The sequence below is a fragment of the Lonchura striata genome, chromosome 14 (genome assembly GCF_050655825.1).
Source record: "Lonchura striata isolate lonStrDom1 chromosome 14, ASM5065582v1, whole genome shotgun sequence".
NCBI lineage: Eukaryota > Metazoa > Chordata > Aves > Passeriformes > Estrildidae > Lonchura > Lonchura striata.
In genome coordinates this window covers 10472661-10489758 of record NC_140716.1, presented here as the reverse complement: position 1 = coordinate 10489758, position 17098 = coordinate 10472661, and the positions used below count along the sequence as shown (strand labels likewise).

At 38.1% G+C, this 17098-nt stretch overlaps 1 protein-coding gene and 1 long non-coding RNA gene across 5 annotated transcripts in view; one reads left to right on the top strand and one right to left on the bottom strand.

Annotated features, from left to right (window-relative positions):
* Positions 1 to 8896, top strand: part of CLEC16A (C-type lectin domain containing 16A) — a 59237-nt gene extending 50341 nt beyond the window's left edge. The window contains exons 23-24 of one of the 4 annotated variants that reach the window (XM_085591738.1): positions 1536 to 1655; positions 4869 to 8896. In XM_085591738.1, coding sequence (XP_085447864.1) covers positions 1536 to 1655; positions 4869 to 5209 — 461 coding nt within the window. In that variant the 3' untranslated portion in view covers positions 5210 to 8896. Of the gene's footprint in view, positions 1 to 1531; positions 1656 to 3788; positions 3828 to 4868 lie in introns of all 4 variants that reach the window. The other 3 variants (XM_077786840.2, XM_085591737.1, XM_021538011.4) reach the window with 3 other exon arrangements.
* Positions 6095 to 14686, bottom strand: LOC146766082 (uncharacterized). The gene is made up of 2 exons (XR_014958421.1): positions 14557 to 14686; positions 6095 to 12923 (listed from the first exon to the last, which is right to left on the bottom strand). It is a non-coding gene; the product is annotated as an uncharacterized LOC146766082 (long non-coding RNA).
* Positions 14687 to 17098: the final 2412 nt, after the last annotated feature.

Genomic DNA, 17098 nt, shown 5'->3' with positions numbered 1-17098 from the left:
ATGATTACCAAGTTTATTGGCTATCCTACGTAGTAGTTGTCATACTGCCTTATGGCACAGATATTTTAAAGGCTGGCAGCTCCCCCATTTGCAGTGTTTGGGGGTTAAGCTTAGCCCTTTACAAGATTGTTCTTTAAAATTGAAAAGGCAGAAATCATCCTTTAAAGAAAGCAGAATGCTTAGCAAGACAGAAAAATCAGTATCAGTTTCTGCAAGTGCTGCTATCAGGTTGTTTTTTTCTTTGTATTTACTTTTTGTTTTTTATTTATCATGTGCTTTTGAAATGTTGCTATGCATAAGGTAGAAATGTTCTCATTAGACAGGTTTTAATCATCAAGTTTCAGAGCTTAGAATACAGTCATGTCTTGGCTACCCCTGCAGGAACTGTACACTTTTTTAAAGTGCTTATTTTCATATATGCCAAGGATTAGATATAGAAGCTCTCTTACTGTAAGTTAGCAGTCTTCCAGAATTATGAATGTATTAATGTCATCTGTGCTGTATTTTATTACTTTTTAAGCTGTCTTAACTTCTTAAAAGCAATTGGCTTCAGTACTTAAGAAAATGTTTACATCAGAGCAATAGGTAATGAGGAATTCACAAGGCACCAATCTGTGCCACTTAAGCTGTATTTTGTGCTTCTGGCAGGTAGTGATGATTAAAGATCTAAAATAATTACTGAGCTGTCCCTTGTTGCAGAGAACATACTGGATTCCAGTCTGTAAAATTAAATTTCCATTTGAAGGAGAGGGTGATTAATCAAGCTTGGAGAGCTTATAAGAGCAGTGCCTGCCTTCCTATTGAAACCATCTCTATCTCTTCCCTCTATAATCAGTAATGTAAATGTGGTTTGACCTCCTGTTCTGTGAAGCTGTAGTAATTTTCTGACTAGGTGAGGAAGTACTTTTGTTCTTAGAAAGTTTCTTTTCTAGGAACTTTCTATGCACCAAGCATCATCATCTGAACTGCTGTTATCTTTTCAAACCCTGTGTTTGGTTTTATCATAAACCAAATGTAAGTGCTGTTGTTGGGTATGAGAATAGCAGGGCTGAATGGTCTGAAGTATTGTCACCTGCACAGTACTGCACTGCATATAACTTGTGGCCAGGGGAAAGGAGAATAATTGTGTCACCAGAATTTGTGGTGAATAACTTCTCTCAAAGTTTCTAAAGCAGGTGAGTAGATTGTAATGCAAATAAATACCTGCCAGCCCTCCTTGATGTGAGTGCTGTTGGTACTGCCAACATAGCCCAAACTTAGGAACATTTTCAGATAGGAAACAAAACATTAAATTCATATAAATTCATTTATTTCTAAACAGTGAATGCTTCCAGCTTTGGAAGTATTTCCCAAACATAGAAGGCTGTTGGTGTGGTGTCAGATTGTATTCAAGATACCAGCAGTTACGGGTGTGTCCTTGTCACTTATTCTTGTTGCTGCTCTAACATTTATCCTTTGTCTCCATTCCAGTTTCCCTTCCCTGTGTCATTGTTGAAGCCTCTGTATGATTTCTGGCTGTGTTTCCCTCTAGTAAGGTCTGGCAGGAAAGGACGCCGGCGGGTGTTTAGTCTGTCGGAGGCTGACAGTCACGGTGGACACTGGGTTTAGGCCTTCCAGCAGCAGCTGCAGCAGAAACTCCCGCAATACCCACTCAGGCAGGTTCCTCCATAAGCCTTCACAAGTCCATAACAATCAATAGAACATATTTGCTTTCCATGCTGACAGCAATGACAGTGAGGTAGGAAACTGAAGAAAGCATCACAGTATTTGTCTCTACGTTTTGTTTTGGGAGAACTGTAAAGCAATAATGAGCTGTTTCTGAAAACCTTGTCTGCAGCTTCTCCCATGTCTCTGGGCATTCATGCCAAAGGTGGAAATTGTGCTATCATGCCTCCAGCTTCAAAGCAGTCATGTCTTCATTTGCACAGGGCAGCCCTGGCTGTAGTGAAATTTAGTAAGCGCAGGCTCCTGAATGGACAGTGATGCAGGTCCTTGGCCAGCAGCAAGAAATCTATTTATAGCACAGGTCGAATGGACAGGCATTCAGTATAAGACTGTCCCTGTACTCTGATGGCACAAGCTTAATATTTCTGTGATCATCAGGTTCTGGCAGATGACTTTAGGGACTGTTTGATTCTCCTTACCTGAGGAGGTAAGGAGGAGGAGCAGATGCAAAAAAATATGGAAATATGATCCAGATGACCTTTGTTATATAATCTGTTTGAACTTGTATCTCATTTTCTCTTCTTTTGTTGCTGTCATGGCATGAAGATACTTTGCTAATATTTTATAAGCAACCTTTTTCATCTTTATAGATTTAATTTGCAACTTTTTGCCTAATGTCTTTTAATTTGTATTTTTGTTATCTTTTCATATTATGTTGCTATACAGCTTAGGACACTTCTCTGTAGATGATACTCATTCTTTCTTTTTTCTGTTCTTTTCTAACTTCTTTCACAATAACCCTTAACATAAGTTAATATAACAAGTTGAGTGTTTTAGTTGGGTTTTTTTTTTTGCTGTAATGATAATCTTTGTAACATTAAAGAAATGCTAAAAAACATAATATTGTTTAAGGCTCTGCATCCAAAGAGAGCTAATACCCCAAAACTTGCAAAATTACACCTTTTTGCAATAAGTACAATTAAGTTTGGAGGTATGGAAGGCTGTTTGTTAGAACTCAGTGTTAAGATCAGAACCATTTTAAGAAACTCCCCTGCTTTTGTTGCGGATATGGCATATATTTTGTGCCAGGACAGTCTTGCTTAAATACATCAAGGCTGGGGAGAGATAATTAGAAATGCTATTTTCTAGTATTAGGTGATAACTTTTTGATATTTAAGAGCAGAGCATATCTCAGTGACTGGTGGTTTTATCCAGGGAAAAATTAAAAGTTTTCTTTTTATTTCTATCCAAAAGTCAAACTGCAACAAAGTGTTGGGAGTTTGGGTTTTTTGAAAGCCAGTTAGTATTTTTATGCCTAGTGTAAAGGGAAGTTCCAGATATAAAGTAAAGAAATTAATCTGTAAACATGCCGGGTATGTAAAACTCTTTAGAAGCAAGAGCTTGGTACCTGCGTAAAGACAGACATTCTTGTGAGCTGTAGACAATGTTCAGAACTCTTCCTCCTCCACCCCTTTGTGTATTGGGATTTGCTTTCTGGTCATTTTGGCAGTAGTGCCCCCCAGGGCTACAGCAGTTGGCCACTGCTCCCTGAAATTCAGTGGCACATTGATGGACATGAGGTTGGCAGTGACTAAGGATATCCTGAGAGGAGAGAGACTGGCTTCTAGCAATAGGAAATAACAGCTGGAGGGAGCAGATTAGTGTTTAGCTTGGAATTCAGAAAAATGTGTTGTGTTTCATTGTTTTAGCAGTTCATTTTCCATGTGATTCTTGCATCACTTCCTCTCTTATCAGTTGCTACATTCTCACTAAAATTTTTGACAGATAAAGAATCTGTAGGGTTATTTTGAATCTGTCCTTATACTTCAAAAATAACCACTGATGTCTCTTTTATTTAAAAGTAGACTTTTTTACCATCTATAAATCTTATTTTTATCAAAGCAAGAAGCTTTATCCACCAATTCAGCAGAAAGTACATGTGAGTGGTTTCTGGAGTGAGAATACACCATTGTTTGGGTTATCTTACCAGAAAGGTAAAAAAATCAGTAATTATAGTGTTATCCACTGATACCTTACTGATACCCATCCATTCTCTACTTTACTTTTCCTTTTTTCTTTTTTTTTCCCTTTGTCTTATGTTCATGCTTTCTGTTCTTTTCCAGGACTAATTGGAATGATATTGAAACGGAAATATTTTTAAGGTCACTGTATTAAAACCATAACTTAATTCTTAGCCTCTCTATTCACTACATTGCCTTGTAGGCTTTTCTGCAAATTCCTGTACACTTGAACACATGCTGTTTCTTACAAAAGCTTTAAAACTGGTCTGTCTTGAAGCTGGATACCTGTTACTTTAATGGCATCTATTATTGTAGTCTGAAAAGAAAAAAAAAAAAACTTTTCTGGGCATACCTGATCATCTAAGGCTGTATCACCTCATCCTGTCCATTCCCTCTCCATCCTGAGCCAAATGAACAGCTTGCTTGACAGTTCACTAAGATGTTTAGGGGGAAAGGACAGCACAAATAGCTATTAATGTTGGAGGGTTTTTCCATAAAGTAGGAGGTGCGACAGCATATCAGTTTTCTGTAGCATTTATGCTTATTCTCAATTTTGAGTGTTGGATGCTCCATGCTTAGGAGACAAAACCCCAAGTCTCACAAGGCTGTGTAAAGCAGCCTTTTGCAGCACCTTTCAGTTGCAGTAAGGACATGATCCTCCTTCCTCTTCTGCCATAATTCTGCTTTCTGTGGTTGAGGTGTTGCTTAAATGTGAATCTGGAGGATGGACTGAGATAATGACTTCCAAATTTTTGTAAGAAACAGGCCACCTTTTGGGAAAACTGGCTGTAGAGTGGGTCTTCAGTTTTTTCTTTTATTTCTAAAGATCTTCTGATAAGGGGTAGCGGTTCATTTTAATTCATACTAAATACTGGAGAGGTTTTCTTTCCCTCAACTTCCTCTCTCTAAGAGTATTCTAATATTGATACATATTATAATACTAAATGTACATAATTGCCTGGTTCCTAATTTGAACATAATCCTGCTGGCGTTTTAGGTTATGCCTTTATAATATTTTGGTGTATTTCTAATTGCTAAAATGTGGATGTGTAAGCATAGTGCTTCACAGAACTGTGTTTTCTACACAGTTATTCTTGAACACTCATGAATAATGGTGTATTATTAGGCTTAATGTGCATAGTGACTTGAATATTGTTTGTTCTTGGTGTTTTCTTTTTTCAGATGATGCTTCAGCTCCAGAGCAGCCTCTGACGGCCAGTTCCGGTCAGACAGTGTTGACTGATGAAACTCTTGCAGCTGTTTCAAAGTCCAGCAAAAATGCTGTAAAAACCAGTGACACAGAAACAGCCAACCTGTCTCCTAGCCTGATTCCTGCACAGCAGCCCACGATATCCTTAATCACAGATGACAGCACGGACACGCTGAGTGTGGAGTCGCTCACACTGGTGCCACCAGTTGATCCGCACAGCATTCGAACATTCAGCCGCATCCCTCAGGCCTCTTTGCAGTCTGAAGCTGAAGTTGACAAGGTGAAAGAGGTAGAGGAAGAATGTTCTGACTAAAGCCACTGTAATAAACAGTGAAGGAAGTGCAACCAAATTGTGATTTGTTTTTTCTCTGGGAGTGCAGATGCTTCTGAAGGCCTCAGAGGCCTCAGGTCCACACAAAGGGACCAAGCGGTGATAGAGAATGTCAGCAGTTTTTAGAGCCAACATTGGATACTCAGCATATCTGAACTGGAGAAGAAAGAAAAACCCAAACTTTTGAATCTGGATTGGTTCTTTCCTACCAGTTTCTGTTATACAAGAACATGAACATATTTCAGAGGACCTAAGCTCTTTCCAATAGGAACTAATTAATTGTAAAAGGTCTACAGTATTATGACAAAGTGAAGAGACTTTTGGATACCCAGATTCATGGTACTGCATTATTATGTCTCTGAAATGGGAGACAGGCCATTGACCAGAAAAAAATAATATATTATTGGACAGAGGTAAAACTTCCATTTGAGTCAGGGTATGTTTTTTCAGTTTGGTGTTTGGTTTGGGGTTTTATTTGTGGACGAGAGGTTTTGGGGTTTTATTTGGTTTTTTTTGGTTGTTTTTTTTTTTTTTAATCCTGATCTTGTTCATCTTTTGGAGGTCTGCACAATACCAGCAGGCTTGGCCACATTCAGTATTATCTTTGTAGGATTTAAATATTATGTTTTCCTTATGTAATATTTATTTCAAGGTTTCATTGAAATTTAAAACACAATGCTTGTTCGAATTAACATAAGGGATTCTTGAGACTACTTTAGTCTTTGCTTAGCTGCCTAGAGAGGAATGTAAAATATTTTGAAAGATTGCTGTAGCTTGTTTGTTCACTTCTGACAGTTAAATTGCTACACATCTGAGGAGTGGTGATATCCTTGCAACTGAAAGACAACTTCAAGAAGCAGACAGAAGCAGTTTCACTCTAAAGAGGTTTTTCAAAATTTTCATAGTCATGTAGGAGGAAGGTCAATCACCATATCTAACTGATAATTCCTTTGCAAGTCTGATCTCAAAAGGTATTGTGGGTTTTTGTTTTTTTTTCCTGTCTGGGATAGTATCCCAGTTAAACAAAATTGCTATGTAACAGTGATTATGAGTTAACATTACTTCCTAGATCCTGACATCAAGTTGACAGAAAAGGGAAAGATGTTTCTTAAAGTTTGGAATGTTCTTTGCTGATTTGATACGTAATTTAACATGAAAGGAATTTAAGATTTTTCATCAATTTCCAAGTAAGTTAAATTAATAGTAAAATGAGTAGCTTGTCACTGCTGATCTGTTCTTAACACTGAGTTGGCAATTCCTCAAAGGAGGACTGCTGTTTACTTGGTATTGACTTCAGTCACCACTGCAATCTGTTTCCTCATTCTGTCTCTACTGGCATTCAGTTCTTACCAAATAGGTCAATCTGCAAAGTTTTTATCCACTTCCCAGTTGCTTATTGTACCTCTTCCTGGCTGTCATAGGGAATACTTGAAGTGATTTTTCAGTTATAAATGTGTGTGTATATATGTATATGTGCGTGTATATATATATATGCATATATATATATATGAGTTTGACTAATTCACAGGTACCATTTTTCTCACTTTTTCTATCTTCTCCTTCACATAATAATTGAATCTTTGCCAACTGGGTATATGAGGTGTATGCTACTGAATGCCAGTATTTTTTCCCCCCTATTAACTTTTTCATACAGTTTTGATTTCTAATTTTATGTGACTTCTGCTTTCTTTCAAAATGAATTAACTGATATTCTGACCATTCCATAGTAGCCCAAACTCTAGATGAACTCAGAGTTAGGTGTCCTCAGCATTGCAGTGGATTTTGTGTGAAAATCTGGCATTACTTGAATAAGAGCCTGCTTTTTGGGTTTTTGGGTGTCACGCTTAAGATGAATTTGTACTCATGCAGTCACTGTTGCAGTCACTGCACAAGCCTAAACACATCAGTAGCAATCTGGGCACAAGGACCACATTAATTTTTATTAGCTGAACTGATTGCAGTCTAGACTTTCTCTAAAATGGTGCAGCATTACTTTGTAGTCTCAGTAATATTCTGAAGATCATTATAAAAAATGCCTCACTTAATTAGAAAGCATTTTATGTTAGTTATTAACCTTAAATTCTTGACCTAGATTACACAAAATACCACTGTGCAGCCTGAGTTCCCTTGAATAGAATTCATTTTAGACTGGAAAACCTTGATCTTAATTTATCATATTTCAAATTCAGTTCTAGCAAGATTAGAGCTATTCACAAGGAGTCTCTTCAATGCATATGCATATGAATAATCTCACCTCTGAGCTGTACTGCACAAGAAACAGGGCAAAGGAAAAGAAAGGTGACTTTGTGCTTTTCATTACCTTTCAATGGCTTTTAAATTTCATGATCACTTGTCTAGTGAGAGCTTCACACTGTTACTATGAAAATAAAATAATAGGTCTGTTGTTAATTTGCCTGTGTCCCCTCTGGGGTAAAACCTGTTTCTGAGATCCAGCCTAAACCCGCTCCCACTCAGCTCCAGCCTTTCCTAATTAAGCAGGAAGATGTGAGTGACTGTAATTTCCACATTTACTGCAAGTGTCTTGGGGTGATTGCTGCAAGCAGTCCAGGAATTCAGTAATTGCCCTGGAACTGTCATTTCACTAGCAGTAAAATAAACTTTATGCTTGAAGACATAGGTAAGCTCTCAGACAAGCAGGTCAAACTGTGTGTGTAAGGATGAAGCCACTGCCTAAGAGCAGACCCTTCACTGAAGTGGTGCTATCACTGGGATAGTGCTGTCACTCAGTCACTTCCCTGTGGGAGACAGGGAGCTCCAGAATAGCCTCAGGAGCAGTGACACTGACCACTAGAAAGTAGTAGGCAGAAAATCCCCATCAAGCTGAACATTCTGCTCTTGTCTCCACTAACCAGCTGAAGTTAAACTTGCTTTTAAAAGAGCATTGCCCAGGCAAGCAGCTGCTGTTTGGGAAAATAAGTGGTTTAGTCCTACAGTTGAATCAGAGATCTGCAGAGACATCAGCTGGGGACAGGGAGATCAAGGCCTTTTGCCTCCAAGGTAAATAAGTCATCTTCTTTCAGAAAGCCTGATGTAGCCATCTAAATATATGTTGGAAATTTTCTTCTTAACTGCTACTGTCTTTCTTCTTGAAAGAGTTTATTGGTGTGCCCCTGGCTCACCACCACTGCCCTACCCTAAGATATCATTCACCTGGGCACTGCTCTTCTATTATCTAGCAATCTTTGGAGAAGTTCTCCTGTGCTTGCCTGCTGTGTTTCTCTTGACCTTTCCCAACATTTGCAGCATGAATTAGAAACAAATAAAATAACTCTACCCATCTCCTATTGGATTCTGAAAAGCAGAGGGTGATCCAAGCAGGGCTTGCTAGGGTGGGATGTTTTTAGAGGTTGGGAGGGGAATAGTTCTTGGGGGTTTTTCTGCTGCTAGTTACTTGAGCAGCAACAAAGACAAAGGAGATGCAGTTCTTGACTGATTCTCAAACAGAGGGTTCTTTCATATGGAAACATATTTTTATATTGCATTTGTACAGAATTTTCCCTATTTTGATCTCCCAGCATTTTTAGATTTGCACGTTGCTCAGATTTGATTTCTTTTGCGAGGTGTTATAAAATATATATTTTGTTTGTTAATGTATTATAAATGTAAAGCTAAATTTTGGTTGTCTAATAAATGTGCACTGTGGTGGTATCTGGTTTATTGTTTTGCTAACTTGAATTGATTGATTCTTAATATGAAAAGGAAAAACTTGTCATTGTTGGGACTGTCTTGTTAGAATAAATAAATCTGTGGAGTGTGTTTATTTTAAAAGTAACTAAAAATGGCTTAAGCAGGTAATGACTAAGAATACTTGATAACAGAAGTTAAGGTCCAGACTAGTTCACAGGATTCTTTTAAGATCATAATCTGAAGATTCATGAGGGTTTTTTTTTTAATCTTGTTTCCCATTACTTTTGGTTATGGATACTCATACTAAAGTGAGTTTAAGACACATAGTAATTGCAATTTGATAGTATGTATGAGAAGATCTGAGGGTTAGTGTTTGGCTGTATTTAAGGACTAACTGTGGCAAAAGTATTTACAATGAACATGAAGATAATTTTTTTAAGATTGAGAATAGATTCAAGTGTGCAAATTTATAGACTATTACAATGCCTGGGAACTTTGCTTTGCCCAGGGACATCACTAATTATACATTGTCAAAACTTCAGGAAACCCTCTGGAAGCATTATAAAGTTTAGAAGATAATTTTAGCATCCCCACTTGTGAACAGCTGTGTTGATTTTTTATTTTTTTTTGCAAACATTTTCCTTTATTTTTAGCTGCTTTGTAAGTTTGATTATTTTCAGTGCAAAGAGGTAGAAATGTATTTTTCTAGAGGAATTAATGTACCTGGGATTTAAGCACTACAAAAAGCATTTAATGAACATGGACTGTCCTCCTGTGAAATATATTTCAGTAAAGTTGTCTGAAATGTAGTTCATTTGAGAAAAAATCCTGAACATGCACTTGCATTTACATGGAAAAAAAGCCCAAATATGGTGTGAATTGAATTCTGAAATGTCTTTCTACAGGCAATAAGTATTAATTATTTAATGTAAGTTATGTTGGATATTTGGAGTTAATGTGATATGTTAATTTAAAGAACAATGTAATTTAGCATCTGGGAAGGGAGAGGAATTAGAAAATATTGGTGTATGTTTCTGAAATCCAGACTTCTGAATTGAGTTTGTTATGGCTATTGAAAATCTGGACAAGAACAAGGAGTAGACCTTTCTTTGTAAATGGAACTTGGCAATAAAAATGGTATTACTAAGAAAACTTCCTTCCCTTTCATGTGCTGCTGCATGCATTTGATGCACAAGGCCAGCCAAAAGCAGTGAAAGGCAAAATTTGCAGAACCTTGCTTTTATTTAGAAGAATGTTGTGCATATGTGACTGTTAGGCATTTTCATCTTTAAGTCAGGGTAATTTGCACTGTGTATGCAGGAAAGCCATAGCAGGAGAGGGAGCAGAAACAGGCCTGGAAGGATGATGGAAAGTAGATGAGACCAAGGGTTAAGGGCTGGGCAACATCTAAAATATCTGTGAACCGCTTTGAAAGTGCCTGTCGTGTGATTTCTTCCCCAGATATGTGCTTTCACCCTCTGCCTCTTTCTCTGGTGCATGTTGCCAGTTCATCATATGGATTAAATCCAACAAAGTTATTAGTTAGGTTCTTGTTAATTAGCCTCTACATCTATAGGAATTCATCACAGTCAATATACATTCCTTGGGAAATGTTATTTCTCAAAATAGTTAATGCTCCAGAAGCTTTCTTAGGAAGAAATTAAATTATATTGTACCATCATATAAGCAAGCTAGGTATCAGAGATAGCATAAATCACAGTGCTGTCTCCTAAGATGCAAATATTAAGTCATGGTGTATTGTGGAAAATGAGCTTAAATCTGCTCCTGGCAGCTGAACTTCCTAAATTTTGCAGTAATACTGCTTTAAGGATGCCAATTTGTGGCCAGGAAGGTCCCTTCCTTCACATTTGAAACTGCTTTTTGATTCTGTATCCTGATACTCCAGAACTCTTGCAGCCTTTTGTCTTGTAATTTTTCCTGTGTCTCTTGTACTAAACCTTTCTAGACTCAGACACTGAGTCAGATTGAGCCTCTTGACCCGAGTTAATAATGATCAGAGAGGGAATGAAAGCACAGCCTCCAAACCTCTTCTCCTGCTGATGGGTTGAAAATGAACTGGACAGAAATGCACTGCTGCATTAATCCTCTCCTAAGTTCCTAGAAACATCTAAGTGTACCAACTTGAACAGTCCTGTCGTGGGTAAATCCACATCTTTATCACCAAGATAATTTCAGCATAGTTATAAGAATAAGTGAAAATCTGTCAATACATATGTCTTTGTCAAAGTAACTCTTGTCTAAGTAAAGATACAGCATTTGGAGATGATCTCTTTGTTCTTTGACAGTTAACCTTTGTTTCCATGTCAAAGAAGGAGTTCATGGATGCAGCAGAATAAACTGCATTTCTATTCTGCTATGTTAGAGCTTGTGTGAAGACAAAAACTGACTTGGTACTTTCTGGTGATCTTGAATATGTGCTGCATACAACTGGGAATGAGAGACAGCTGTTTATATGTGTTCCCTGAAAATTCAGTTGAATTTTAAACTCATACATTTAATCTCTCAAATAAGAAGTAGAGGGAGTTGCAGCACCTGGAGTTGCAAATTTCCAGTGGCAAAATTGGAACAAAGGTTTCGGACAAATGTTCACACACGGTTAAGCTGATGGGGGAATAGGTCAGTCTGGTTGGATGGTGCTCAGTTGTGTGTCTGCTTTTAGCTAAAGGATTTTAACATCAGCTTGTCTGCAAATATGTCTAGATCTTAAAATTATTACGGATTTTTGATGCCAGTTCTCTAATGGATTTTATGAGGGGAAGTTTTTGATTATTAAGTGCCTTATTATTCAGACTTGAGATTTTCTGAAGTTGAAAGTTGCCTGTCCTCAGACACTCAACTCTACGAAGCTGAGAAATGTTGTGCTTGTTGAGTGGAAAATACTGATCTCAGCATTCCATTCTCACGTCTTGTCCCCAAATAAAGGTTTATATTTCACACAGGCCACAGTTTAATTTTTTTTTTGGCCTGTTTGGATGACTGATAAGGACAGATGAATTCTTGGGCTCTGTTTCTTAGTTCCACAACATTTTTCTCAGCTTTAGTATGGAATAAGCATTGTGACACCGGATGGGAAAACAAGCTGTTATTTTACTACAGAAACAAATTTTGTCCTGTGGTTAATTGACTGAAGACATCTTTGTGTAAATTTTTCCTCATTTAGGGGTTGTTTGTTTGAAGCAGATTAAAGCAGCTGCTTGAAATTGCATTGTTGATGGACCAGTGCATTGAGAAGGAAGAGAGCCAGACTGGGTTACCACTACAGAGGTGCTCGGAGCTGTCTCTGCCTCAGCAGCCAGAGCTACCAGAGATAGAAAAAGGAGTTTCTGAAGGAAGAGAGAGGCAGGTAACCATAATGTATTAGGAAAAAGAATTTCTAGTCTGCAGAGAGAGATGGGGTCTGCAAAGGAGGAAAGTAGTCTTGTTCTTTCTAATAGCTTATTTGAGGGACAAGAGAGAAGAAACATGATTTTATAGTACTTTATATAAAAGCATGACCTCTATTCAGGATACTAGTTGCTTAACTGATACTACAAAAAGCTCATCACCTGTAAGAATATCAGATTCAACTGTCCATAACCACACCTGTGTTTAAGTCTTACTCTTTCTCCACCACCATATTATCCTATGCAAACCCAGTTGCTGATGTGAGAGGGGTGTAGCTAATCCCAGAGTTCTTGGGAACAAGATGCGAATAGCTTTGCTTTGCTACTTCTCCACCGTGCAGTTCACTTGAATTTGCCTATCACAGTTTATCAGCTTCAAGGCTTTCCTGTGAAAGTGTTGTTGGTAACCACTGTCTGTTAGATAACTTGTCATTCTTACGTAGCTGCCAAAGTGCTTTGAAGGAGGTAGGCTCACTCAGCACTTAATTTTGGTGAAAACAGGTCTTGCAAGCCTCTTTGTGAGTTTCTGAACAGATCTTCAGATGAGATGTTTTGTGAGGGAGAGATACTTGTCAAATGTTGTCAAACCACAGATCTCTTTGAATGACAGTCTTGGAGCTCAGCTTCCTCTGTTTTGTCTGAATCTGCAAAGAAAACCAGAGCTGTTACAGGAAATCAGAGGTGCCTTTTCTCTCGCTGTGTTTAGATCAGCTCACACTGCACAGTGTGTGTTACACTGCTGTCAGCAGGCTTCACCTGGGCTTCAGCTTAACAGGACGTTGGACAGGTCTTTCCTGTTCATAAATTCACCCTTTTTAAACAGATTAGTGGTGCACTTGGGAAGCCTGGTTCATGTTTGTAAAATGCTTTGATATTGATGTTAAGCATTAATCTTTTTATCACCCTGTTATAAAGATGTCATTAAAAGCATCATTCCCATCTTACTGCTTGCTCCAGTTAATATAGTTCCTGCTGAACACCTATAATTTTCAAAGCAAATAGTTTTTGGGGATTTTTTGCACTATATCTCTGTGTCATCTGAACAACTAAAAAACTATAAGAAAAGAAGTTTTTCTCCTATCTTCTAGGAATGTTTAAGATTTGATCATAATTTGCAATGGTTCACTACTGTCCAAAATTATTAATTCACAGGAATGGGTTTGTCTGAAAAGAAGCCTAGTTCCTTTTAGATTTAGGGGAAAAATGAAGGGATAAAAATCAGTATATTTAAAACCTTTTTAATCTTTTCTGCTTCATAGCAATGATAGTAAGGAAATTATTTAACCATAAAATTTAACCATAGCAGTATTATATACAGACCACCTGGGTAAAAGTCTCAGGTATTAGTAGCACAATTATTTGGAAAAAAAATTGCAAGAATGGCATCGTTTAAAGCATGACAGTAAAATGCCAAGTCACTAAAAAGAAACAATTTTCATCTCCCTCAGTGACAGCCTGGTGTCTTATCTGAAAATGATAGGAAGTATAATCTGAAATAATATGGAGGGGTTGGTGTAAGTGAGTAGACATTCCCTTTTGCCATTTCTGAATTGGAACATGACAGACTTTTCTCCTTTGCTCTGTTAGAGGGAAGTGTTGCGTGTTAGTAGTCATGAAGAAATCCTTAACTGCTTGAGTTACACCACAGTTACACCACTGAAAGCAAGGTATCTGTGAGCCCAAGAACCTCCAACAAAGGTCAAATACAATAAAGAACTGTTTATCAGAATAATTCAGCAATCCCAGTTGGTCAGTTTCTTGCACAGAGTTTCTGTCAAAGACCATACTTGGTTTTGGTACAATTTTTCATTTGGAGCCTGTTTGTTAGAAAAAGATTTATCAGGAACTGGCTGAGAACAACTGGAATGGAAATAGAAAGTCTGTAAAGAAAGAAATAGATAATTCCTTCTGAAGCTTTTTTAGATATCCCAAAATGAAGAACCAGAAGTGGCTAGTAGTGTGGGTCCTATAAGGCACTACAACAATGGGACCTAACCAAGACTCACTCATTAAATATTTCTTACAGCAGTAAATTAAACATTACCTGAGTGAACGAAGGGAATGTATCTGAGGGAAACTAGTATGTTAATTTCTCAATATTTTCAAGAAAACAAACACAGAAGTCACTGCAACCTGGTGCTAGAATGTACCTTTGGTAAGATTTCCTCAGCTCCCTGGTTGATAATGGTCATTCTGGAAACTGAAATTCTGAGTAGTCCTGTGACTAACCTGGTTAATGTGAAACACTGAATAATGTATTCTTTTTTAATTACTTACTGACTCTGAGTTGGGTAACCAGAAGTTGATTCAAGAACTCATTCCCCACCATGGTGTGTCACAGATGTCCCTGCTCACACTGAAAATGCAACAAAAAAACAGATGTGAATTGAGTCAAACCCTGTTACAATGAGTTTACAGTGCGCAGGGGTGACTTGTGTTTTAGGGCGGGGGTGTGGCTTGTGCAAGGCAGTGGCTTTGTTTCTCTGTTAGAGATAAGAAAAGCATATCAGACTGAGGGCTCAGGATGTACATGGAGTCTGTGAATGACTCACGAACTGAACACAAAGCAATTGCCTTTACTGATGACTGGTTTGAATTTCCAGTGGCAAGAGAGATTATATGTAATATCTGATCTTAAAATACATTTTCTAGACAAGATCTTTTTACTAGTATGTATGAGGAGACTTTTCCATGTAATGCTAGTTCTCATAATAATATGATGACTAAATAGATGTTTTAAGAAAAGTAATAGGACAAACTCAGGATGATTATTCAGCCAGTCTGGATGAGAATCATCTGGAATATTGCCTCAGCTGTCAACAAGAACTGATAAAAGAGCAGTTTCACATAGTTTGGTTACATCTGAACTAGCTAAACCAACAAATTTTCTGGGGACATTAAATGAAAAAACTCTGATTTCAAGCTTTTTGGTAAGAGAAAATGGGAATGAGAAAAATTATATTTCACATCTTTTTAAGTGGGAATATTTAATTCAAAAGTGCATTAACAAATTTCCATGCAAGCCTTCCTTAGCCAGAATGACTAGAGAAGCTATCTCTTCTGCCCAAGCAAGCACAGATGCAAGGTGTCTTTCAGAGTTCAGTAGGATGTGCTTTTCCTCTGAAGAGCTGTTTCAGGGGAAAGGCTGCAGACAAACAGATTTAGTGCTGACTGGGGATTTGTCGGCGTTAGCTCTTGTTATTCTGCTTTGCCCATGGAGCTGTGATGTTTCTGAATGACTTCTAGATTAAGGAAACAATAGGAAAGAAAACCACAGTATTTCTCAACTCTCAAAAACGAAGTTCCGCAAATCGGCAATTTTCAGACATTGCAGTGCAATACTCTGCCTTTGTCCATGTTTGAGATGCGCCTCAGGCTTGAGTTCTGGGGCAGTTATTACCATTGTGATGTTTTTTGTTGTTTTGGTTTGGCTTGTTTTTTTCTCATTGTAAGAAAGAGAACTTAAAAACAATCTATCCCACCTGAAAGCAGAAAGCTGTGACATACTTTGACATACGAGCTGGTCCTTGTAAAGACACTCCTGTGAACTGGAGTTTAGATCTGCAGCTGTATCCAGCTTCAGTCAGTCTGTCAGGAAAAGGAAACTTGCACCTCTTCACTCAGACACTCCTTTGTCAGAATGAGCCAGTGTTTGGCCCATGGTGTGGAGCGTTCATTTTGGAGCAATTCCAAATCTGTGCACAGTAACATTTCCTTACAATATGTTTTATTTTCTGGTGGTAGATCAAGTACACTTCTGTATCGTGAACCCAGAGGATCTCTAGAAATTCTAACCTGACAGGCAAATGGGAGCACCTGCTCCTTGTTTTCCTAGTTTTCCTCCTCCATTCCAGGAGGCTTGGGAGGATGAATTCTCGGCTAAGTGTGCAATGTTAGAAATCCTATTCTTTATATTATAACAGGCAGCAAAGCAAGAGAATAAAGTGGGAATCTGTAATTCATCCTGCTTGAGCCAAGACAGCAAACCAAAACCTGGATGTGCAAGGCATAAAACAAGTAAGGGGCCCTCAATGAACTTTGCAATCCTGGAGCAAAGCAAACAGCTTGTTTCTACCTGCTGCTTCCAGAGTCAGTCTGGAACATGTGGCAGTGGGAGGGTGGTTGGGAGCTCTGCTCTCTGAACAGTGTGCAGTGCCTGGTTTGTAAAATGAGAGGGAATCTTTCCCTGTGCAAGTTACCACAGTGCTGACCAGCATTGTAGCAAGGAAGCATCCTGAATTGTACTACCTACCATGCCAGGGAGCTCCTGGACTTTTCTGCCACTTCTTTGGCTTTGGTTCTGCGGTTTCTAAGCTCTGTGGCTGACAGAAAATCTTGTTTAAAGCTCCACTGATTACAGTACCTAAGTGTGTACTTTGCATTTTAACTCACAGGACCTAAGTATGTAAAGTACTTTGCTGTCTCTTTTCTTTCACTGAGGATTTGTTGCCTGCCACAGAGCAGCCTATTTGGAGTGGTCCAGCCATACTGGAACTGCAGAACCACATTCCTGCTTCCATGGTTTGGTTGCTGGGCCTCCAGTGTAAAATCCAGGTGTAAGATTTTTGTGGGAACATTAATTTCAACAGTTTTATTAATAGAGACCATTTATTTGTGTTTATATTAGTGTACTGTTGCTCTGATTCTTAACATTTTCTAAAGCCTTCTGAGTTTACATTCTGTTAGAAAACTTTCTCACACTATTTTCTATAAACAACATATTGTTTTGCATTCCTTCATAGGGGTGGAGAAACTTGATGTACTAGTAGTTTGTCCAATGTCTTTGGAGAGGTGGCACATGCACTCTCCAATCCACTGT